General features: G+C 46.7%; 3 protein-coding genes across 5 annotated transcripts in view; 1 reads left to right on the forward strand and 2 right to left on the reverse strand.

Moving 5' to 3' along the window:
- Positions 1–8: 8 nt before the first annotated feature.
- TOMM22 (translocase of outer mitochondrial membrane 22) lies at positions 9–7334 on the reverse strand. Of its 2 annotated transcripts, none has more exons than XM_081060830.1 (6): positions 5993–7334; positions 2873–2951; positions 1872–2171; positions 1483–1601; positions 922–1039; positions 9–696 (listed from the first exon to the last, which is right to left on the reverse strand). In XM_081060830.1, exons 3-6 carry the CDS (start codon positions 1986–1988, stop codon positions 622–624), a joined length of 429 nt encoding a protein of 142 aa, XP_080916956.1. In that variant the 5' UTR covers positions 1989–2171; positions 2873–2951; positions 5993–7334; the 3' UTR covers positions 9–621. The 2 variants fall into 2 exon arrangements, with proteins under 2 accessions (XP_080916956.1, XP_080916955.1); XM_081060829.1 differs by having other exon boundaries at positions 4282–7036.
- Positions 6590–13292, reverse strand: CBY1 (chibby 1, beta catenin antagonist). 2 transcript variants are annotated; one of them, XM_081060831.1, is made up of 5 exons: positions 13166–13292; positions 9621–9735; positions 8694–8799; positions 8488–8606; positions 6590–7334 (listed from the first exon to the last, which is right to left on the reverse strand). In XM_081060831.1, the coding sequence occupies exons 2-5, from the start codon at positions 9696–9698 to the stop codon at positions 7254–7256; spliced, it is 384 nt and encodes a 127-aa protein (XP_080916957.1). In that variant the 5' UTR covers positions 9699–9735; positions 13166–13292; the 3' UTR covers positions 6590–7253. The 2 variants fall into 2 exon arrangements, with proteins under 2 accessions (XP_080916957.1, XP_080916958.1); XM_081060832.1 differs by lacking the exon at positions 13166–13292 and adding an exon at positions 12472–12593 and having other exon boundaries at positions 6605–7334.
- A 302-nt stretch (positions 13293–13594) lies between these two features.
- Positions 13595–23832, forward strand: part of FAM227A (family with sequence similarity 227 member A) — a 45033-nt gene continuing 34795 nt past the window's right edge. The window contains exons 1-4 of the mRNA XM_081060505.1: positions 13595–13826; positions 16703–16931; positions 19049–19131; positions 22556–22693. Coding sequence (XP_080916631.1) covers positions 16790–16931; positions 19049–19131; positions 22556–22693 — 363 coding nt within the window. The 5' untranslated portion in view covers positions 13595–13826; positions 16703–16789. The remainder of the gene's footprint in view (positions 13827–16702; positions 16932–19048; positions 19132–22555; positions 22694–23832) is intronic.

A 23832-nucleotide genomic window follows, 5' to 3' on the forward strand; every position in this document is an offset into this window, starting at 1 on the left:
ACACTTTTGGTTGGAATAATTTTTAATATTTAAATACAAAAAGTGAGCACTGACTTTTTTACACACACACAGGTCTAAGAGCCAACATGTGCAGAGGAAATGAGCTCCTGCTCTGTCCTCCACAGTCCCCATCCTGTGGTCAAAAGCTGCTGCTGGCCCTCCCTCTTTTCCAACATACAGAGGAATTCAGTGCCTGCTTTTACACTACAGCTGTAACACATTTTGTATTTCATATAGTGTGTGCCACCCTCCCCAATACCTCCATTCTTCAAAACAAAAAGGTCATTAATGGTCAGGGGTACATCTTTCCCAATGGCACCCGTTCCTACCCCACAATGAGATACTGAGATCTTCTGGTCAGGAGTAATTCAGTGAAAGGTGGGATGGCCAGAGCTGGAGTAACCGTCTGCATTGCCACACTCTGGTATCAGAGTGAGGACAGAAATAAGGACAGCGTGGAGGGCACAGTTGCAAGTTGGGAGTCTCTCCATAAGACAATGTAGGGAGAATTCTCCCAACTAGGTTTAGATAGATCAATGTGCCAAAGTCAAAAAAAAAAAAAATCAGCAGTTCAAACACTATTGAATTTTCAAACTTCCTCCTCAGGACAACTACAACAATCTAGATCTTTCCAGGAAGTGAAGGTAGAGCCCCTGGCATTCCTCCTGACAGCCCTGTGTTAGGCCCTAGAAGTATCTGGAAAAGAAAAGGAGGGGTGTAAGACATTGTACAGGCCTAGGGATCTCATTTGCATCATACCTGCCCAGTGGCAGACAAGGTCTAGGAAAACAATACTGAACCTAAAAACACAGACGACATCGCAATCTCTACCCACACATTAGCTGCTGCTCTACCCAGGTGCTGGAGAAGTAAACAAGCTGTGTCTTCACCCCTGGCAAAAGGCCCCGGGTCTGGGCTCACCTGCCGCTGCTGCAGTTGCTGCTGTTGCTCCATTTGCAACTTCTCGGTCTCAAAGACAACAGGAAGAACCAGGATCATGAAGGAGGTTGTCCCAATCCACAAGGCTGCCCTGGAAAACCTGCAGAGGGAGTGTGAGCATGATAGCGAGGCAAAACCAGACAGCTGACCTAAGACACCAGTAACCAAACCTCGAACCAGTAACTAAACCTCACGCTACATACTCCAATGTTTTTGACAGCGTATTCTACCCAACCCTTACACCATACTCCAACCAGAAACAGGAGGAGCAGTTCTGGTAGTCTAGTGATAGCAGTTAGCACTCTCCCGAGTTCTTACAAAGCTACTTACATGTTAATTATCTCACGTAATCTGAATGGATCCTCACAACGACAAGAATCCCCACTTTACAGGAAAGGAAGTTGAGACTAAAAGGTTAAGGTCCCACGAGTCCAAGGTCACTCAACGATCTAGGTGGCAGGCTGGCCTCCAGCCCGGGTCTGCTGCTGCCAAAGCCCGGGTGCACTCACAGCACCCCGCAATACCTTTGCCCTTGTCCCTTACCTGTACATTTTCTGAGCCACAAAGAGCGAAAGATCAAAAGTGGCTCCCGCCGCGGACCGTATCCTCTCCGGGAACATCTCCGTCAGACCCCAGAGTCTCTCCGACAGGGTCTCATCTAGCTGTGATGTAGAATGCGCCAATCTTGGCCGAAGCAGCAGCAACCACCCCCGACGCCGGGGCACACAGAATCTCCCTGGAGCTAGGGCATCCCGGGCCCAGCGGAGCCCCCAACCCCGCCTCCCGGAGAAGGCGCCTCCGCTCCGACCTCTCTAGGCTTCGCGACGCGCGTTCACCCGGATCCCGCAGCACGCGGAGCCCACACCCCCGAGCCGGCCGCTCCCGCCCGGACCGTCGCCCCCCGTCCGCTGTGCCCCGTGGGGTCCCAGTACCTCATCGTCGTCTTCCTCTTCCAGCTCCTCCTCAGTCTTCTCGGCATCGCCTTTCGGAAGCAATTCGTCCGGGGGCAGGGGCGCCGCAGGACCCGCGACTGCAGCGGCGGCGGCCATGGCTGTCGGGGGACACCGGAAGCGGAAGAGAGGAGGCGAGTGCAGCGCAGATAGAGCGCCCCTTCCGGGAGCCGAAGGTTGGAGGCTGCGGGAGAGCGACGCCCTCTGGCCGGCGGTCGTCACCTGCCTTCAGCCACGTCCAGCGGCGGCTGAGACATCAGTAGAAATAAACACCGGGTAGACCTGTTAAAGCATAAAATCAGGTGCTTCCGCAGTAATTCTCTCCAGAAGGTTTCGAGTGGGCCCGGAAACCTGCATTTTAACAGGCCTCCCAGGGATCGCACTTAGAGAAACACTAATCCATTTTCCTTTCCCTGAGTGGTGTGTCGTTTGGTAGGAGTTAAGTTAGAGATTTGGAGGTTTATTGGTCTTTTGGGAAACGTCAAGTAAACAGTCCCAATGTGTTAAAACAAAGGCAAGAGTTAACACTTACGTATCAGGCATTGTTTGTGTGTGTATTGAGGTACTATTATCCCCACTTTAGAAATGAGGAAATTGAGGCACAGTACAGGGTTGCTGTATTTCTGGAGGATGGATTTCTGGAAGTGGGTTTGCTGCAAAATGTATGAATATTTAAATTTTACTAGGTATTAGCTGATTGCCCTTAAAATTATGATACCATATACTTTCACAATAGTGAATGAAATGTCCTTGTCCCCACACCCTACCCAGTATTAGGTATTATCTATATTTTAATTTTTTGCCTATACGGTATTATAGATGAAAATGCTTTTCATAATGTGCTCCACAAGTTATCTAATCGGAGGGTAATTTATATACACCTTTAGCCAACTAACCATGGAATCTGAGAATCTCAGGACTGGACAATCCAAACCCTTATCGAAGCACTACAATGCAGCAATGAGGCTTTGTCCTTTGCTTACCTATTCGGGAGTAGGAGTGCTTGCACTTCCTCCAGACACAGTCCTCGGTCCTTTTCATCTTTGGACAGGGCAGCTCTGACTACAAAATGTTATGTCACAAAAGGGTGCCTACTGCTATGGTTCCATTATTTAAAGTTCAAAAACAGGCAAAATCAATCAATAATGGGAATACTAATTCCTTTTGAGGAGGAGGAGAAGGTAATATTTGGGAAGGGGCAGAATGACTTCTCCATGCTGTTGGCAAAATTCTATTTCTTGACCTGGATGGTGTTTACATGGATAGGTTCATTTTGGATAACTCATCAGGCTGTACATTTATGAATTATGCTTTTTTTGCATGTATTAAATGTGTGTGTTTTTTAAAGTAGGCTCTACATCAAGGGCCGTTTCAGATCCTCAATGCTGATAGCTTTTGATTCTTTTATGGACTCTTTTACAAAATGTTGGAAGACCAGTACTCTTGAAGGTAGAGAAGGCAATCTTACGTGGAAAGCACAGATATCAATAACATCAAGTAGAAAGTCAAAATGCTAATGTGAAGAAGTTTTAGGAAAATTGTAACCAATTAATTTTGTTTGTATTCACAAAAGCAACACGTGATTAAAAAAAAACAATGTTTAAGGTTAAAGAGCTCTTTCAACAATTATAAAATTGTCAAGAGATAAGAAAAAATACTGACAATCAGGCAGTGTAGAGTATTCAAAACCTTAGGAGTAGGTGAGACACTAGAAAAGGCAGAGTGGGAAGGGAAGACAAAAGACAGAGCCCTGTGGAATCAGACACTTAAAGGTCAGCAGGATACTTAGTCAAAACCATAGAAAGTAGAATTATGGCTGCCAGGGGCTGGGGGGCGGGAAATGAGGAGTTAGTTTAATGGGAACAGAGCTTCAGTTTTACAAGATGAAAAGAATTATGGAAATGGATGGTGGTGATGGCTGCACATTATGAATGTATTAAACACCACTGAACTGTATGCTTAAAAATGGTTAAGATGGTAAATTTTGTTACGTGTATTTTGCCACAATAATTTTTTTAAAAATGAAAGACATAGAGTCATAATAACAATTAAAAAACAAAACAAAAAAACAGGTCAAGGGTGAAGGGGAGCCTCTGCTTCTATCCCAAGAGGTTCGAGGAAGAGCTGCGGGAGGGGAAGGACGAAAACTGGAGCAGTGTGGCCTCACTGAAGGACTCAAGGAGAAATGGTCAGTGGCCGCAAATATGTCAAGACTGATGCCAGGCCAGGGGTCACAGTCAAAGGACAAGGGGACAAGCAAGGGTGCCACCAAGTGAGATGATGCCCCATGCAGGGCTCAAAGGTGTCTGCCATTTGGATGGAGATGGGGTGCTGCAGAATCCCGCCACCTAGCTCCATTCCCCATTAGTTGAGTCCATGATTTCCACCCTACCTGTTTCTGTCCTGTCAAATTTGAAACTGGTAAAATAGTAGTTTTTAATCTGGGTCAGTGGAGGGCATAGATCCCTTTGAGAATGCTAGGAAAGCATTAATGCTGTAAGCTTCCCCTGCCAATAGAAAATACTCATTAGCTCTTGTCGGACAATTGTGCAGAGATCCCCTTGCTAAGCCGCAAGCTGTGAAACTGCCTCTGATTATTGCCTCTAATTCTACACTCATTCTCACACCCACAGAGCTTTCTAGCTCAACTCTTCAGTAACAGTTCTTCCCTAATCTGACACTCGGCACAGAAATATGGAAAATTGTTGTAAAGATTACAAGAGACAGTAAATCTCAACTAGATAGCACTCTTTACTTGGAGGCCCCATAAGTAGTCGATTTGGTTAATAAAGGCTGTGAGAAGGAAGCATTTCAGCCAGAACCTGAAGAATGTTTCTGACTAAAAAGGAAAGATCTTCAAAGTACATAGCATCTCGGAAAAAACACACAAGGGCTAGGGTGGTGAGATAGGGTGATCCTCCTGCCCCCACCATTTTCTCTTAGAGACTTTCATCAATAAGATTGTCCTTGACACACTCCACACCCATCAGCAAACACTGGTGTCTAGAATCTGACCACTTCACCTCCTACTGCCCCTTTCCTGGTCCCAGCCTTGCCCACTTCCGTCTCTTCTCATCAGAGAAGCTAGAGGGAGCCTTTTAAAAATCAAGTGGGTTATAGCATTCCTCTGCTGAAACTCACCAATGGCTTGCTTCCCTTATCATTCAAAATAAAAGTGCTTCACTGCAGAACTGGTTCCAGCCCTCTGAGGTGCCAGTGTGATATGGAGGGGGACCCACATCCCTGTGATAATCAAACCTGCCCCCCACAATTCCCAGGGTTTCAGTCCTGGCTCTGTCCCTTCCAGTTGTGTCACCTTGCTGGGCTGGTTTCTTCATCTAAAAGCGGGGGCGATAACAAACTTGAAGAATTCTCGTAAGAATTACAATCAGGTATCTGGCATCAAGGGTGCTAATAAATGGTTGCTAGTGATAGAGGTCTACGAGTAAGCGAACTCTCAATTGCTCCTGTTATCTGCACCTGGAGATGTACACCCTGCATATATTTGTATCCTTCTCCAATTTCTCCTGTGCTTATTCTTTCTCTATGTCAGAAAGTAAGGTTACAGGCTGGAGCGGCTACCCATCCATCGAGGGGGCCGGACGGATGGACTACAAACAGCGGCCTTCGTATGAGGCAGGTTGTGGGGACTGAGTCCCAGAGAGCAGTTTCCAGGCTTTCGGCCTCACGTGGAAAGGGGCTGGCTCGGGTGGTAGATGGCCGTCAGCTGTAACCAGTGAGCCATTAGCCACTGATATAACGGCTGTGGCTACGCTAGCGTGGCGTGGGGAGTGCAGATTGCAGAGGCTAGCGTGGCGTGGGGAGTGCAGATTGCAGAGGCGGATGGCAGTTAGCAAATGAGGTTGGTTGGCAGCGAAGCGGACGGTGGATTGTGGGACGGTGGATTGTGGATCGTGTGGCTCCTGCTTCCTATATCTGCAACCCAGCCGCCAGGGAGAATATAGTGGTATGACTCCCCTACCTATGGCTCCGTGGGTGTTCCTTTTTGGCCTCACCATAACCTGCATTCTTGTGCGGGGAGCGGGAGCTGAGACCCCACATGACACCCTGCATGACACAGGTCCCCACCCAGCTCCTCTCACCGTGGGCTGAGTCCACAGGCTCCTACACTTCTGCTTTGTGGTCCTAGGCCAGTTTCTGAACCTCCTGGAGTTTGGTTCCTTGTCTGCAAACAGGTATACTGACAGTCCCTGCTCCACAGGGCTGAGCTGAGGAGGAAATGAGTGTGTGTGCAAGGTTTCCAGGCCCGCCCCAGGCATGTAACTGCTGACCATGGCAGCCATCCCCGCATGACAGCCCTGGGCTCCCCACCTTCAGAGCCCTTCCCCTTGATTCTGGGAGCTGGAGTCCCTCTTACTGACTCGGGCTGGCTCACTCCTCCAGCCAGAACAGCTCAGTGAACTGACTCAGGCACAAATTCCCATTGGAATCCAGCCCCCACCCCAACTATTTGGCCCGCCAGATCCCGGCTGGTCCCAACTCCCCAAAGGAGGAGGGCGGGGGGATTTGGCCATGGAGACTGTTTCTGTTCCGGGTTAGCCTCTGCCAAGCCCAGGAAGCTGGAATGCTTCCCCTGCCACAGTGCCATTTCCCACAATCCGAAAATTGTCTTTGGTTGGAGCACAGCAGCTTAGACTCCGAGCTCCATTTCATTCTTCCAGACCTAATGCTTCCTTTTTCACTTTGGCCACAGAGAGGTTATATAACATCATTTAATTTTTAAAAAGTAGTGTAAACAGCGAAGGAGCACAAAGATACAGTGTTGCGTGGAAAGCTGGGGCTTGCTGCTGAAGCTGAAGCCAGAGGCAGCTGTGGGTCTGGGGAACACATACTCTTGAAAGGCAGAGAGAGTGGCGCAAGGGGCAGAGAAGCAGGAGAACTGCTCATCTGATACCCTCTCATACAGGGCTCTTTAAAACCGTGCTACATCCCTAACACCAATATGAGGGGACAGTAGGATGAACTCCCGCTGCTTCTCCAAACAGTGTCATCCAATAAGGATAAGCCTGGGATAGGTACCTTTGTATGTTAAGTGACTGGGGAGCAGCCAAGGTCTTACCATCACCCCAGACCTCCCTGAGGCCTGGCTGCCAGACTGGCCTCCCTGTGCCACACAGCCGGAGTACATTGCTACTTTCTACCCTGGCCTGGGATCCTGGTTCCCTCCATTAAGTTTCACCTTCCTACTGCCAACTCAAGGATTCCAATGCCTTTTGGCCCCATTGCATGACTCTCTGTCCCAGGACCTAATCCAATAGTTTGGCTAAAAAATAACCCCTCAGCTATATGCCATTCCTCTGATCAGATTTCTCCCTATCCTCCTAATGAATGTCTTTGGGGTCTTCATTTCCTCCTCCGGCCGACACTCTTCAGTTCATCCAGTTCCTTCTCCATTAAGTGGGATTCGGCAGTGGTCTCAGAGAGCTGAAAGAAAAGCAGCAGACCATTAGAAAGAAGGACATTTCTGCGCTAGGTTTCCGGTTTGCAAGGTCAGCCCTGTGTGCCTGGGAAAGGCCCCTGGCATTTCTCTCACACGTCTTCCAGGTTCCATGACGGGAATCCCTTCTGAACTGGGAAAAACTTTCACAATCCACTCTATCAATGGTTCTGATCACCTAGGATTGCATCACTCACTGCATTAAGGAGAGCAGGCCTCGGTGGATGAGAAAGGCAGACACTGGTGATGCTAAGCTAAACAATTAGTTGCTTCTGAGCTGTAGCTCCCATAATGGTGATTGGGGAGGGGGGCGGAATGCTTGAAAAAGAATGCCACTTTCCTCATCAGGATTTTTCAATGGACTTTAGATACTCACGACAGGGACAGAGAGATATAAACTCTCTAAAGTACAGGTCAGCTTCCTGTGAAAAGCCATGCGTCCGGAGCAATCACCATTCCAATTACGTGTATCATTAACTCACCATGAGGGGGATCCTACTATCCTGCCTATTGTATTGCTGAAGAAACTAAGTTTCTACACACCGCTCAGTTAAGTCACTTGCCCAAAGCAGCAGGGCCAGTGGCGGAGGAGGCAGCAGTTGCGCTCCAGAAAGCAGGCTCCTAACCACTCGAGTGCGGCTCTCCTGCCTCTGCCAACCTTCGCATGCATGTCGGGGCACCACGGGCTGGGTTTTTCACCGCCACAGGAAACCGATGCCAATGCGGAGAGTGCCCCTGGGCACTGACTGACGCCCACTTGGTAGGGGACAGCTCCAAGCCATGAGCAGACTGTCCTCCTTCCTGGAATGTCTCCATCTCCAGCCTCCATTCCTTCCCTTATCCTTCCACATTCAGCTCAACTATGTCTTCCTCTGGGATGTCCTCCTGTCTCGACAAAATTACTCTGTCTCGTGTGCTGACACCAGACCCTGTAGGGACTCTGTCGCCCTCACCGGGAGGCGCTGTCACTGCGCTTACTGTCCATCTCCCTGCTAGGCTGTGAGCCCGGGAAGGTAGGGACCGTCTGATTTGGGTTTGTAGCCTTGGATTCACAGCACCGTGGGTGTGAGCTGCTGAACTGCCTGGGGCGGCGCGTCTCCTGAAAGGAGCGCCGGGCAGCCCCTCCCTCACCTCCCTCACCATGTCCAGCAGGATGTCCACTTTCAGCCGCAGGAGATTGTTCTCTTCCTCCAACTGCTGGTTTCGCCTCCGCAGGCGCTGAGCCTCCCTCCGGTCCACACCTCCACTAATCCCTGTCTCTGGCGGAAGGACAAGACCGGCAGTTACCAGGTGGCCGGGGGTTCTTCCGCAATCTTGTTGGAGAAAACGGCAGGAGATCAGCTCACCTGCTATCCACTGGCCATTTTCAAACTTCAGGCTTTGCCCCGCCAGGTTCATACTGGGGGTTCCATAGTCAAGGCCCAGCTCCACCTCCCGGGTTGAGCGATCCAACTGTGGGCGAGACACTGCCTGCTGGCTTCAGGGGCCCGGGGCGCTCAGGCTCGGGGCTCAGCAGCGCCTCTCCCGCTAACTGGAGGTGCCAGCCACTCACTGCTCTTCTCCAACTATTACCCAGCACATTTAATAATGTAAGTCGGAAATCAAATAAGGTACAACAAAATATGTTAAACTATAAAAGAGAAGAATCATGCTGTGTTATACAATAGACGTTTTTCAGAAAAGCTGTATATGCAGAAATTTGTACAACGAATTATTTGACATCTGTGAAAAATTCGCTCCTAAGTTGTCAATTGCTTATTACCGAACTATATATGTCATGGAAAAGGCACAAAAGGCTAACGCCCTATTAATAGTAACAGCTGTTCTTTGATGTGCTTGTCAATGTTTCTACAACTCACTGAGCACCCACTCTGGTCAGGACTAGGGCTGGGTATTCAGAGATGAAAGCGACCAGCTCTGCCCAGGAGGAGCTTGGAAACCGCCTCTGGAGCTCTGACATCACCTTCTGAATGCCAAACCTCATCCTCTAATTAGATTCTTAGACATCACTAAAATTGATTTCTGGCCAAGTCTTGAGAATAAAGTGAAGTTAAGTCGGATAACACCAGTCGGAGCCAAAAATCACGAGATTGACTCTTTTATTAGGTTCTTGAAAAAGCTCTGATTCCCAAATAGGAGTTCAACATGATTTTAGCAATAGCAATATGAATGAAAAGGATGCCCTCGTGCTTGGATGCCTCTGGCGGACCCCCCTTCCATCAGAGACACTCCAGGCATGGGCACAGCTGGCTGAGCCCAGTGCTGACACTCACATTATGCAGGTTGGAGAGAGAAGCAGACTTCCGAGGGGGTGTCTTCTTTGGACTGAACGTATTCCCAAAGAGAGGCATCTTCGGCTGACGAAAGAAAGGCCAATGCTCCCTTGTCCTAGGGTCAGAACAAGTCAGGGGTACAAATAGCTGAGTCAGTGACCTTATGTCACTGTCCTCAGGTCATGAAAACATACATCTCATGCGGCTATTCACAGTCCCAGTGAGGGCTCCCGTGTGTTGTGTGCTGGCTGTGTGCCAGGCAATATGCTAAAACCTTTGCATGCAGTACCTCAACTCTCACAACCATTCTGCGTAGCTCCGCTCATTATCCCCACTTAACAGATGAGATTTAGAAAGGCTGAGGTCCTAAGGGGGAGCTAGTATTTGAACACAGGTGTGTGTGGCTCTGTAGTTTATGTTAACCACAGGCAACGGCCTAACTTGCCTGTCTTGAGTTTTGTCACAAGATGGCATCACCAGATTTACACGCTAGAGCAATGAATGTCATCCTCCTTATGCCTGTACAGTGGTAAGAATCACACGAGGCAAAGGCCTCGGCATATACTCCATTTTAAAGAAATGAAGCTATATTTATACTTCACTTTCAGATTGATAATAGTGCCCCTCAGTCCATGTGTCAAAGGTCACCTATCCTGTATGATAGGTGAGGTGTCCAGTGGAAGGAGAACGCCCATAATGGGGCAGAGCTGATAAGGGCAGCCACACATTTGTTTTCAGCATATTACAACCTACTGCAATTCACACAGACACAGGTAAGTAGATTTAGTGACACTGCCCATTTGGGGGGGTGGTGTGTGGGGAGAGGGCGAAGTAAACTTTTTGTATGCTTAGGTATAACATAAATATAGAAAAGTATACAAATCATAAGTTTATGGTTTCATGAGTTTTTACTAAAACACACACACACACCCTTGTATAGCCACCCTTCAGATCTGGATACAGAACATCTCATCACCCCACAAGCCTCGCCCAACAGCTTTGTAACCATGGTCTCGTAGAGGATGTCCTCTTCTGTGTCTGGATTTCTTCACTCAATATCACGTGTGAGATTTATCCATGTTGTTGCATGTAGCTGCAGTTTGTTCATTCACATTGCAATAAAATATTCTACTGCATAAAGTGACATTTGGACCGTTTCCAGTTTCTATTAAAAATGTGCTAAGAACATTCTTGAATGTGTATTTCTGTACACATTAAGTATACTTCTCCAGTTCTATACCTCGGGGTGGAATTATTGAGTCATGGAGCAGTTCCATATCCAGCTTTAGTAGATACTGCCAAATAGTTTCCAAAGTGGTTGCACCAATCTATAGTCCTATCAACAGTGTATGAAAGATTCTTGTAAACATTTGGCATTTCCTATCCTTTTTATTTTATCCATTCTGGAAGGGGTGTGGTGATATCACATTATGTTTAATTTGCTTTTCCCCAATAACTAATTAAATCGAGCACCTTTTCATATGCTCACTGGATATCAGGCTACCCTCTTGGGACATGCTTGTTCAAGTCTTTTGCCATTTTTCTACTGGGTTGTCGATCATTTTTTAAGTTGATTTGTAAGGGTTCTTTATATATGTTCAATACAAGTCCTTTGTTTTATATATGGAGAGAATATTGACAATATCTTCTCCCAATCTGGAACTTGACTTTTTGCTTTAGTACTGGTTTCTTTTTGATTAAAGAAGTTCTTGGGGCAGACGGGTGGCTCAGTTGGTTAGAGCGCAAGCTCTAACAGGATTGTGGGTTCGATTCCCCAATGGGCCAGCGAGCTGCGTCCTCTGCAATTGGAATGAAGTCAATGAGCTGCTGCTCAGCTCCCGGGTGGTCAGATGGCTCAGTTGGTTGGAGCACGTCCTCTCAACCACAAGGTTGCTGGTTCGACTCCCACAAGGGATGGTGGGCTACACCCCCTGCAACCAACAATGACAACTGGACCTGGAGCTGAGCTGCGCCCTCCACAACTAAGACTGAAAGGACAACAACTTGACTTGGAAAAAAGTCCTGGAAGTACACACTGTTCCCCAATAAAACCTTTAAAAAAAAAAGTTCTTAATTTTCATGGAATTTAATTTACAAAGCATTTTTTAAAAATGATTAGTGTTTCTATGTCCTATTTAAGAAATTCTGCCTACTCCAAGATCATGATATTTTCACACATTAATTTCTGGAAATTTCAACTTTCACACTGTCTCTCCACGCATCTGGAGACATATGATGAAGGAAAAAAGAAAGCCAAGTTGTTCTTTTTTTTTTCTTTTTAAGGAGGACACAGCTCACAGTGGCCCATGTGGGGATCGAACCGGCAACCTTGAGGTTATTAGCACTGCGCTCTAACCAACTGACCGTCACCCCCAAGTTGTTCTTGTAAAGCCTGCAATTGTGCTGACAGCACCCCTGTGCCTGAGCACATCATGTGGACACAACAGACCAAGTTCCAGGCCTGCCTCCACCCCTCAGTTGCCTGCTAACCCTGGGCCAAGTTATTTTATTTCTCAGGGTTTCAAGAGGGACCCGTCACTCATGACCTCACTAATTCTCATAACACTTAAGCCAACAACCATCATCAGTATATTACAGATGAGGAAGAGAAAGGGTCTGGACTAGTTGCTTTTTAAGTCAGATCCAATATCCACAAGCAACTCTGGCTAAGACCCTGGGTTCCTGGAACATTAGTGTGGACCCAGAGGTCCCAGCGGCCCCCTTGGCAGCCCCCTTTCTAGTGAAACTCCCTGGATGGAGAGAGGGCTCAGATGAAAGGAAGCGAAAGGAGAGCATCTGGATTCCAACCACTGCTCTGCAGTTCACCCCTAGTTGTGACCCCAGCACTTACCTTCCCTGGCCTCAGGCTTCTTTATTTGTAATCAGGGAAAACAGCAGTACCCAACTTGCAGGTTGGTAAAGTGCTTCAGTGTTTATAAAAAGCTGTGGCATTTGATGCTCAGGGCAACCCTGGGAAGTACATTAAGTACGTCACCACATACAGACGAGAACACTGCGGCTTCGAGAAGGTAAGTGACTTGCCCCCATCGCACCCTGGGAAGGTGGTGGTGGAATTGGGCTTCAAATAAGTCCTTCTCCGCGCTGGTGAGCATTATCAGTTCGTCACTGTGCAGTGCTTCACAGTTTGCAACGAGCCATAAAATACATTATCTTGTTTTAATCTAACAAAAAGGTGGGTTTTTGGTTTCATCGGATTCTCCAGGGATCCGCGTTCCCCAGACTTCAGAGCCCGCCAAGTGCAGGTACAGCGCCGCCCAGGGCTGGTGGACTTAACCCACGGCAGCGAACACACGTTCACCTGCACGCCCTTCACAGGTGCCCTGGGGGAGGACTTACTACCCCAATTTACAATCGAGGAAGCACTTGGAGATGAGCGGTAACGGACCTGGGATGAAGCCGGCCTCCGCCCCCTGCTCAGCGCCCCCTGGCCATTCCAGCTGCGGGGAGGCCCTGGGTCCCCGAGGGAACGCGCAGGCGTCCCAACTCCTCTAGGCCCTCGGGCGACGCCGGGCTCGGAGACGTACCTGACGCGTCCTAGAAGCTGGGCTCGGAGCAGACCCGGGGACCGCCCGCCACCGGCTGCGGGGTCTGCGTCAAGCGCCGAGACCGTTACAGCCCGTCTCGCCGCTCCCCGCCCGCCGCGCGCACGCGCAGCCCCGCCCCGGGCTCCACCACAGAGGACGCGGGGGCGCCCATTGCGACGGGGCCCACAACGCGAGCATTCGCAAAGCACCAAAAACGCTTGAGGAGTGTCCTCGACATGCTGAATAGACTCCACAAAGTGACTGTCTTCTGGAGTCACTTACATGCCCCCATGCTGTAGTCTAGGACGAAGAACTACACTCATCCTCCCCCAAAACCCATTGGTCTGCTCTCCCCAGCCTCCTGGGGGCGTCACTGTGGGAACGGCGTCTGGCGGTGACTCGCGAGGGTTCCATTGTTGTGGGCCAGGCGGACGTGGTGGCTGCGGCGGGTGTTGCCTGGAGAACGCCAAGACTCACAGTAGCAAAATGGGCCTTTCCTTGTTGCCCCTCCTTCTCCCGCCACACGAAGCAAAGGGCACCCCTTCCTGGTGGATGGGGGGGCGACGGGGGTCGGATATCGCATCCAGAACGTTGCAAGGTCCCCTGAGGACGCCGTGGCGGAACCGGCCCCGAGTTGGTGGAATTCCGCAGCTGTCTTCGGGTGAGACGGACAGAAGAACGGTGACTCACCCTGCCCGCCTCCCCACGCCTGACTCTCATCGGCTTCTACAGCGGGGGAAACGGAGGCCCAGGGGCCGCTTCAGGGTCTCACAGTGAGCAAGGGACAGAGAACTACTGAGAATCAACTCCAGATCTTCCAGAGTGTATTATTGGTTCCATTTGAAAAATGAAGGAACTGAGGGTTGTTCAAGGGATATTGACTGGGTGCCTAGTGGGTGCACCAGGTCATCCAGGCAGTGAGGGGCAGGACCCATGGGTCACTCGAAGTGCAATTTTCTGCCAACTGCACCTCACTGCATTGGAAAGGGGAGAGTTCCATGTCCTCGAACCAAAATCTGCACCGTCTAGCTCAGCACTGTCCAATGGAAACATAGTGTGGGCCTTAGGTGTCATTTAGAATTTTCTAGTAGGCATATATTTAACTGAAAAAAAACCCTAAATCAGGTGATATTCATTTGAATAATATATTCTTTAACTCCAAATACGCCCAATACTATAATTTTAACATATAATCAGCATATTTAAATTTGCACTGCTTGATTTTTAAATTAACTTGGAAAGTTTAGTTCTTCAGTCGCACTAACCAAATTGGCTCAGTTGTCACCATGACTAGTGGCTACTGTGATGCCCAGGTCTAGCCTTTTCCTACCTTTGTACCCTTGCTCCTCTCTGCTTGGATGGTGTTTCCCCTCCTCCTTTATCTGATTAAATTTGATTATCTCATGGCTCCCCCAGTAGACATAAGTTCCATTAGGGCAGGGGTCAAGTCGGGATCAAACGAGGAGAACACTGCTGGCTCGTGTTAGGCACTCAGTAAATAGTCATTGAATGACTGAAGATTACGCTGAGCGAAAGTTAGCATGTTGTTTAAGTTAAAGCCTGTTAACTTTAAACAGGGACATTCAAATCTCGGCTGCCAGAATAGGGGCTCCACGAGGGCAGAACATTTCTTAATCTTTTACTCATCTACCCCTAGCACCTAATACGGTGCTGGATGCAGGGGAGATATTCAATGAAGTTAGTTTTCTCCCCTGTCCTTTTTTTCCACTTTAAGTACTGACAATAAAACTTATCATGTTTCAGAGAATACTTATCCTAAAATGGTATGATGAAAAATTCAGAGGGGAACCGAGTGTGTATTTTAAACATTTCTCTTAAAGAACATAAGATTCAATTCTACCATTAGACATGAGTAGTGATGTTAAGCTAGACGCTTCTTGACAGCCTGGCTAGTCAGAGAACCTGCTCGAATTTGCCAATCATGCTGGGGACTGGGTAGGAGGAAAATGAGAAGCCCCAAAGTGCATCTGCTTCCTCTTTACCCTCCTCTTTGCCTGTTTGGCTAAGGGCTTGGAGAAGGAGAGAGGAAAGAGTATTGACCTGGGTCTGGGCCAGCCCTTCCTACAACCCAACTGACTTGGGACAGCCCCAAATGGATAGCCTCTTTGGGACTAGAAAAAAGTATGATGAGTGAGTCTAAAATGGAATCACATATGGAGTGAACCTAATCCCTCAGGAGTCAGTTGCCTAATGGAGAAATCTGTAGAAGCAGTGAATTCCAGTTCAGTATTGTAAATGCTGTAATGGAGAGACGACAGCAGAATCCTGGGCTTCACGGAGGTAGGGTGGTATGAATGGTAATTCAAGAAGATTTTCCCGAAGATGTATCATCTGGGCTGAGCATTGACTAGAGGGAACGGCACGTGCGAAGGCATAGAGGCACAAAGCATAGCGTGGCAGGGACCAGGAAGTTCAGTGGGGTGCAGGCCTCTAGGGTGCAGCACTGGGGAGAAGAGGGCAGAGCAGAAGGCGTGAACCGAAGGAGAGGAAAGCAGATTGTAATGAAAGGGCCCCTCGGTTCTTCCTTCCACCAAGCTTTGCCTTTTCTCCGTCCTTCCATTATGTATGAGCTTCTTGAGAAGCAGGTCTAACTGTTTTACTTCATTATAACTAGACTTCTACCACCAGACTCTGGACATGGAGGACCCACAAATGGTGGTAGTGAATTCCTGTCCTATAAGCAGGGATCCAGGAGAGCAGCCTGGCCATAGTGTTCTCAGTCCAGGAGGAAGACGAGTGATGGGGCCAGTTTTCTGAGAGGGAGCAGAAAGCGTCTGGTCAATCAGGACCCTCATGCTGAGGAGATAGACCCATATCACAGAATCATAGCATCTGACAGCTGAAAGGGGCTTAGGATCCTCATTCATATCTCTGACTTTCCAGCTGAGGCGCAGAGAAGCAAAATGATTTGCTTTCATTTCTGATTTAGAACCTAGCTTGCTGGGTGGTCTGGAGCCCCAGGCTTTTCAGCACTCCAGTCTCCTTATTTTTAAAACTACAGTTGATCCTTGAACTGGGCAGGTCTACTTATAGGTGGATATTTTTTTTCAATAAATACATACAGACCTTTAAATATTTTCTCTTCCTTATGTTTTTCTTAATAAGTTTTCTCTAGCTTACTTTGTTGTAAGAATACAGTATATAATACATGAAATATACAAAATATGTGTTAATTGACTGTTTGTGTGATCAATAAGGCTTCTAGTCAACAGTAGGCTACTAGTAAAGTTTTGGGGGAACCAAAAGTTATACGTGGATTTTCAACTGGATGGGGGGTGGGCACCCCGAACCCCCACGTTATTCAGGGGTCAACTGTACATTTTTCATTGGGACCCGAGGGTGGGCAACAGCAGGTAGAAAGAAAAAGTATATATGCCTTGAAATCCTCATTTGACAATGGGTTTCCCAGACAAAACCCTTTATTCCCCATGTTGCATGCAGCTTCTCCACCAGCCCTGCTGGCCAGAGGAGCGTGCCTGTTTTCTAAGATGGTTCTATGCTATCTGTGATTTCCAGGAGTCTGGTTGAATGGAGAACAAGATCAGAGTGAGAAGCTCTTAAAAGTGGAAACTTACTGTTTGTCAGTTTACAAGAACCTGGACAATGGCTTATTTCAGGAAGATGGATGTCATCAATGTCACCGCCTTGCCAGTGGTACCAGTGGATGAGTACCCGGCTTTCTCACTCGTCACACAGAATGCAAGGCAGAATGCCATGAGGAAGAATATGGAAGAGAGTCTACCCTGTATCCTTCTGTGCTGTTTATAATTGAGACCAAATACACCTGCTGCAGAGGTGTAATCTGTGCGTGAGTCTGTAACATGCATTACTTGTTAGCTTGTTCCTTATACATTCATGATTTTTTTTATTACTTAATTCCTGCTTGTCTTCTAAAAGAATTTGAGACTGTGTAAGATTGTTTGACTTGAATTTGTTTCACTAAGATAATCAGAGAGAGCCCAAAAGGAAGAAGTATGGGAAATATTTGTTGAAAGAATGAGGAAGAAGAGAAAAAAAGCTCATTTTCCCCCCATTGTCTCCTTCTTTTCCTTTTATCTTCCAAATAATTAGTTATAGATAGCAACTAAGAAGTCATGGGCCAGCCCGCTGCCCTCAGACAACTGAACTTAAGACTCAGTTTAAAAGAAAAAAATTTTTTTTTCTGCTGTTGACCTCACCTCTTCTCACTTGCCAGCCCTTTTGCCTGGGCTCAGAGTTTGCCCCTTCTGGCGTCATCCAAGCTCTACCAGCATCTTACTTCTCTAGTCCTGCCTTCGTTGATCCTCGTCTCACTTCCGACCCTGAACTATATTCCAGGGACCCCAAATTCCCATCTCTGGAGGACTTAGAGCTCATCCAGCAAATAACCCTTTGGGGTTATAAATAACCGCAGGTCTTTCCGTCTCATTTCCCTTCAAGTCATGCTGCTGCCAGCCAAACTGCATGTACCCCTCTGCGTGCCCTCTGTCCCATGCCTCCCAGAAACCCTCCTCAAGATGAGCACCCATGATCCCACCCAGGATCTGCTTCAGGGTCTCGTTTTCCTGGGCCTTTCTCTTTTTAAAATTTTTATTGGGGAATATTGGGGAACAGTGTGTTTCTCCAGGGCCCATCAGCTCTAAGTCGTTGTCCTTCAATCTAGTTGTGGAGGGCGCAGCTCAGCTCCAAGTCCAGTTGCTGTTTTCAGTCTTTGGTGGCAGGGGGCACAGCCCACCATCCGTGAGGGAATTGAACCAGCAGCCTTGCTGAGAGCTCACGCTCTAACCAACTGAGCCATCTGGCCATCCCTCAAGAAGCTCAGCGGCAGCTCGTTGTCATCAGTCTAGTTGTGGAGGGCGCAGCTCACTGGCCCATGTGGGAATTGAACCGGAAACCCTGTTGTTCAGAGCTCACATTCTAACCAATTGAGCCTCCATCCTGGGCCTTTTTCCGGCCTCCATCCTGGGCCTGTTTCTAACATCCCATCTTTTTCTTAATCCACATTCATCTCACCTTAACTAATTCGTTTCACTCCCTACAATTTATTATGTCTCTCCTTGCCATCTTCATTTATCCTCCAATTTGTAGGAACACTTGAGGGTAATGGAAGGAAGAGTGAACCTCGCTTTAGATGAAGGCAGTGAGGAGTGATAGGATTATGGGGCTTTCACAGAAGATATGTCCTGGACCAATTGAGACTAAGACAGAAAAAAGTCAGACATAGAAACGGTAACAAGATGGGCCCTTGAACTGAGCAGAGATTTCAACTGTGATAGACAAGGTCAAGAGTCATCCCTCACCTGAAAAGCTCTCTTAAAAGAATAATCCAAAATATGGAAACTGCTCTGTGTGACTGTGTATCACAGCATTCTTTATGATTGCAAAAAGTTATAAAAAACTTAAATATTCAATAGCCAAGGAATAGCTAAGTGTATTAAGGGGCATCCTCTAACCGGATTCACATAAGGCCGTTTAAACTATTGAGAAGATTATTTAGCCTTATGGAAAATGATCATAATAATGAGAAGAGAAGTCAGTAATAAATTAGGCATCCACTGAGATTATAATTATGTAAAAAACAGTATGTGTGTAAAAAAAAAAATAGTGGCAGGAAATCCCCCCAAATCCTAACAGCAGTTGTTAGTGTGGTAGCGTCATGGATGGTTCTTTATATATTTTTCCAACGTGTCTAGAATATAATTTTCATTTATAAAGCAACTCATTTAAAACAAGATTAAAAAAGTGTTAAATGTTTTCAAAGAAAATAATCAAGTGGAGAGACAGCACAGAAAGGGAGTGAGCCTTTGTCCTCGCTGGGCTAGCCTCATCCTGCTGGCGTGTAATTACCATCCAGAAAGTTTCCTTAGCAGACTCACCTCCCAGCGTGCTTTATTGGCTCCATCCACGAGGTGAACCAGAAGATTACTGGGATAGATCTGCGCTCCTGTGCGTTGGACAACAGTCTGGTGAGTTACGTGTGCTGGAGCCAAGACCAGGCTTCCAGGAAGGAAGGGCCCTGAGGGCCCCTCCATTTATGTGAAAGCACATTTGCCCAATGGAGGTCTCAAAGATATATATAAATTTTGATTAATAAGCTTTATTTTTTTTTGGAGTTTGGGGCCGACAGTAAAATTGAGCAGAAAGGACAGCATTCTCACACTCCCATGTTCCCACATAAGTAAAACTTCCGTGTCACAGTGGTACATTTGTTAGAACTGAGGACCCTGAATCGGCACATTGTCACCCAAAGCCTATTGTGTACATTACAGATGGTTCTCTCTTTGGGCTGTACATTCTATGAGTTTGGGAAAATGTAATGACATGTATCCACCTTTGTGGTATCGTACAGAATAGTGTCACTGCCCTAAAACTCCTCTGTGCTTCTTCTATCCCTCCTTCCCTCCCCCTAATCCTTGGCCACTACTGATCTTTTTATTGTCTCCATAGTTTTGCCTTTTCCAGAATGTCACAGTGTTGGAACCATACAGTATGTGGCCTTTTCAGATTGGTTGCTTTCACTTAGTCATATGCATTTAAGATCTCTCCATGTCTTTTCATGGCTTGATAGCTCCTTTCTTTTTAGCACTGAATAACATTCCATTGTCTGGTTGTAACAGTTTATGTATCCATCACCCACTGAAGGACTTCTGGGTGGCTTCCAAGTTTTGGCCATTATGAATTAAGCTGCTATTAACATCCCTGTGCAGGGTTTTGTGGAGACATATGTTTTCAGTTCAGTTGGGTAAATGCCAGGGAACATGATTAGTGGATCGTATCCTAAGAGTGTGTTTGGTTTGTAAGACACTGTCAAACTGTCTTCCAAAATGGCTGCACTATTTTGCTTTCCTAGGAGAGTTCCTGTTGCTCCACATCCTCACCAGCATTTGGTGGTGTCAGTGTTCTGGATTTGGGCCATTCTAATCCGTGTAGGGTGACATCTTGTTGTTTTAATTTGCAATTTTCTAATGACATGTAATATTAAACATCTTTTCATATGCTTACTCACCATCTGTATTTCTTCTTTAGTGAGGTGTCTGTTAAGTCATTGCCCTGTTTTTAATTGTTTATTTTCTTCTTGTTGGGGTTTCCAAGTTCTTTATATATTCTGTGTCTCCTGCAAATATTTTCTCCCAGTTTGTGGCTTGTCTTATTCTCTTGATATTGTCTTTTGCAGAGCAGAAGTTTCGCTTTTATTTATTTATTTATAATAAAACCTTTATGTATAAAGGTTTTATTGGGGAAGAGGAACAGGACTTTATTGGGGAACAGTGTGTACTTCCAGGATTTTTTCCAAGTCAAGTTGTTGTCCTTTCCATCTTAGTTGCAGGGGGCGGAGCCCACCATCCCTTGCAGGACTCGAGGAGTTGAACTGGCAACCTTGTGGTTGAGAGCCCACTGGCCCATGTGGGAATCGAACTGGCAGCCTTCGGAGTTAGGAGCACGGAGCTCCAACCACCTGAGCCACCGGGCCCTGAACTTAGATATTCTTGAATGAGCCATCCTCCTCCTCCTGTTGCTCCTCCTCCTCCTTCTCCTCCCCTCCTGTCACTTCCCCCTGCTCCCTTACTTCCTGCCAGTTCACCCCACCTAAGTCTCCTAACACCTTCCCACCTGACGTCTTGCTTTCCACCAACTTCCTCTGCCCCCAGGGGCCTTGTCTCCACAGTTTTTAGCTTCACCCTCACCCCAGCGTTTCCAGTACTGACTTTTGGGTCAGTTCAGCTCTTGAGTCAATCTTTTTGTTTTAGTTAAAAAAATTTTAAATAGCAAGATAACGCATGCGTATTCTAAAATACTCAAACCATCTACAAGTATATAAGTCGTCACAGTCACTTTTCCCCAGCCCTGTTTTCCTCTCTAGAAGAAACCGTTGCTAATTGTGTGGGATGCATCCTTCCAGAACTTTTTTTTATACATTTAGAAATATATAACACACCCATTTGGGGTTGCTGTTTTCTTTGTTTAATGTCATCAGGATCGTACCATAAATATTGTTTTGTAACCTATTTTTGGTGTTAATTCATTCATTTTTAACAGACCTACCTCTCGGAGATTTTTCAGAATCAGTACTGCTGACCGGCCCGTTCTTTTCATGGCGGGATCATATCCTCTAGGCTGAACATGGCGTAATTAATTTAACTGTTCCCTAGTGGTAAATATTTCAGTGGTATTTTCATCATAGTGAGCATGTGAATATTTTTGTACATGTGTCCTGGGGCTCATTTGCAAGTATTTCTTGTCCTAGAAGTGAAATTCAAAATTTTGGTAAATACAGTCAAATTGCATTTCCCAGAGATTCAGCTGTTCTTTACTGATGCAGGAAGGAGACCATTCGCTTCAGTCTCCTCTACCCCACCACTGAGCAGAGCTTGGAATTGAATTGTAAATAAAAGCAAAATACGCGTACACACTATTTGGACTGATTCCATGTAAGTTAAAAACAGCACGTATCTTTGTATGTGTGCATTTATATGCGGGAAAGTGTTTAGCCACAGAGCCACAGGCTCTGCAGTAAGACTTGTCAGTTTCAGTTCCTGCTATGCCATTTTCTCACACTGTGACATTAGGGAAATTATTTAATCTTTGGGAGTCTCATATAAAATGGTGATACCATTAATAAGGAGTCACCCTCATAGGGTTGTTGAAATGATTAGATGAGTTAAAACTCACGAAAATCCAACTTTGCTCCAGGCCTGTTACACACCAACAGGAGAAACGGCCTAGCCCCTGACCCCCACCCTCCGCCAAGATTTGCATCAATCCCTAACGCCCCATTTCTTTTTGGTTTTTGAAGGGAACTGAGAGATTTGAGTTGGAGAAGACGGCTTTTAAAGAGAAAAGTCACGGAGGCTCGGGAGACAGAGGCAAACATCCTTTCTCAATGCCTGGATGGTGGTTTTGCGGGATTTGGTTTTTTAGTGTCTAAAATACATTGGGTAGGAGTCCAGAGTTTCAGAGGAGGATATTTTTTATGTTCTTCTTAAAGAAGACTTCTTGACATTGGGCAAGGAAGGAGGGAAGGACAATACCCCTTAGAGACTGCCTACTACGTGCCACATTGCACCAGATTCTCTATACGTTTTCCTCTGTGAAATCTTCCTAATGCCTTACCTGTGAGGTCGGTGCGATTTAATATGTTTTATAAATGAGGAACAGGCTTGCGGGAAGGGGGTAACTTGCCAAAAGTCACACAGCTTGTCTGTGGCAGTTTCTAGACTCATCCCAGCCTTGTTTCAAAGTCCATGTTTTGTCTCCTCCTGGCTGCTTCTCCGGCTCAAGTAGCAGGGGACTCTTAATAAGTCAGCAAGACAGGTGAGATCTAGTGAGACTAATAAGGTGCGTGTCATCAGGCAACCCGGGCTGAATGAAAATCCCAGTTATAATTACTAGACAGCAGTGGACAGACCCGAGATGCCTCACGTCCTATTTCTCTTCTTCCACTCTTCTGCAGACAAAAGTCAAAGAACATCAAAGTACACTTGCAGCAGCTCAGAATCCAGGAATGTCAAATCTTTCTTTATTAAAAGGGTAAGGGATCTTTTCCTGGGTCTGTTTCTGGCTGCTTTCTGCTGGGCGTGAAATCAGTTTTATTCCTGGGGGGACAGGGGATACTTGGCACCTGGATAGTGGTTGTGCAGGAAAATTGCAGAATTCCCTTTTTAGAGGATCTCAAAATGTTTTAATAATGCTAGGATTTCTCATAACACTCTGGAAAGGGCAGAATGAGAAACGTTCCAGAGGTCATCTGTCTGTTTATTTTTAGAACTGAGAAGGTATTTCCCCTTAGAAATAACCAGTTCAGATTCAGCTCACCCAGAGTCACTGTGCCGTACTGCTCCAAGGGGCCATTTCCACAGCTAGTTGGGTTGATCATTGCAGATGCCCCAGAAGTAGGAATAGTTAGATGACCTGCAGCTTCATGCAGCTTGTTGGTGGCCGAGCCCCACTTCCTGCTCAGATCCTCGGACCCACGGCCAGGCTTTCTCCGCTGCCCCTCTGGAAGCCACCCCAGTTAAAATTCTCTTAAGCTTGTTATTTAAACTACCCAGATCCTATGTCTCCAAACCCTTCAATGCTGGAGAATGTATTGTTATCCTTTTTTAACCTTTTAGCCTAGGAAATTCTCCCAAAAGCCCGATGGTTGAAAGTCCGCATTAAAACTGTCAAATGACCCATGATGGTGGCCAAGCAGATTTAAATGTCCTACCCAAGGTGGCACAGCTAGTAATAGTGGAGCTGACCTCGGACCCCAGATTGTCTGACTCAGAATCTGTGCAGTTTATCACCGAGTTCTTCCATTGTCAATGCCATAGCCCAATTAGAGAGTAATTTTGTCTCTCAAAATGTTTCTAGTATGTGCCTTTGGGTGATGGTGATTGGTTTCCTCTTTCCACTTTTCTGTATTTTCACAGATTTTGTAGTCATATTTTATTTTATTCTAAAAATCCATTTAATGTCTATATTAAGAACCATAAAGATAGTCACATTCTTTGATCTAATAGTGTCATTTTAAGAAAGGCATACCAAATAAATAACCCGAGGAGGTGGGAAACTACCGTGTTTCCCTGAAAATAAAACCAAGTCTTATACCGTGTTTCCCCCAAAATAAGACCGGGTCTCGGGCCGGCCCATTGGCTCAGGCTGTTAGAGCTCCATGCTCCTAATTC

Source organism: Rhinolophus hipposideros, assembly GCF_964194185.1.
Source record: "Rhinolophus hipposideros genome assembly, chromosome: 9".
NCBI lineage: Eukaryota > Metazoa > Chordata > Mammalia > Chiroptera > Rhinolophidae > Rhinolophus > Rhinolophus hipposideros.

What these genes read in the sequence shown, in the direction of transcription:
- TOMM22 (XM_081060830.1), bottom strand. Translation starts at nt 1,988, where the DNA reads ATGGCCGCCGCCGCTGCAGTCGCGGGTCCTGCGGCGCCCCTGCCCCCG. An exon ending in GTGGCTCAGAAAATGTACAG is followed by an intron (nt 1,040 to 1,482) that starts GTAAGGGACAAG and finishes CTCCCTCTGCAG; the next exon opens with GTTTTCCAGGGCAGCCTTGT. An exon ending in AGCAACTGCAGCAGCGGCAG is followed by an intron (nt 697 to 921) that starts GTGAGCCCAGAC and finishes TTTCTTTTCCAG; the next exon opens with ATACTTCTAGGGCCTAACAC.
- CBY1 (XM_081060831.1), bottom strand. Translation starts at nt 9,698, where the DNA reads ATGCCTCTCTTTGGGAATACGTTCAGTCCAAAGAAGACACCCCCTCGG. An exon ending in CTCTCTCCAACCTGCATAAT is followed by an intron (nt 8,800 to 9,620) that starts GTGAGTGTCAGC and finishes TCTCGCCCACAG; the next exon opens with TTGGATCGCTCAACCCGGGA. An exon ending in TGGACATCCTGCTGGACATG is followed by an intron (nt 7,335 to 8,487) that starts GTGAGGGAGGTG and finishes CTTTTCTTTCAG; the next exon opens with CTCTCTGAGACCACTGCCGA.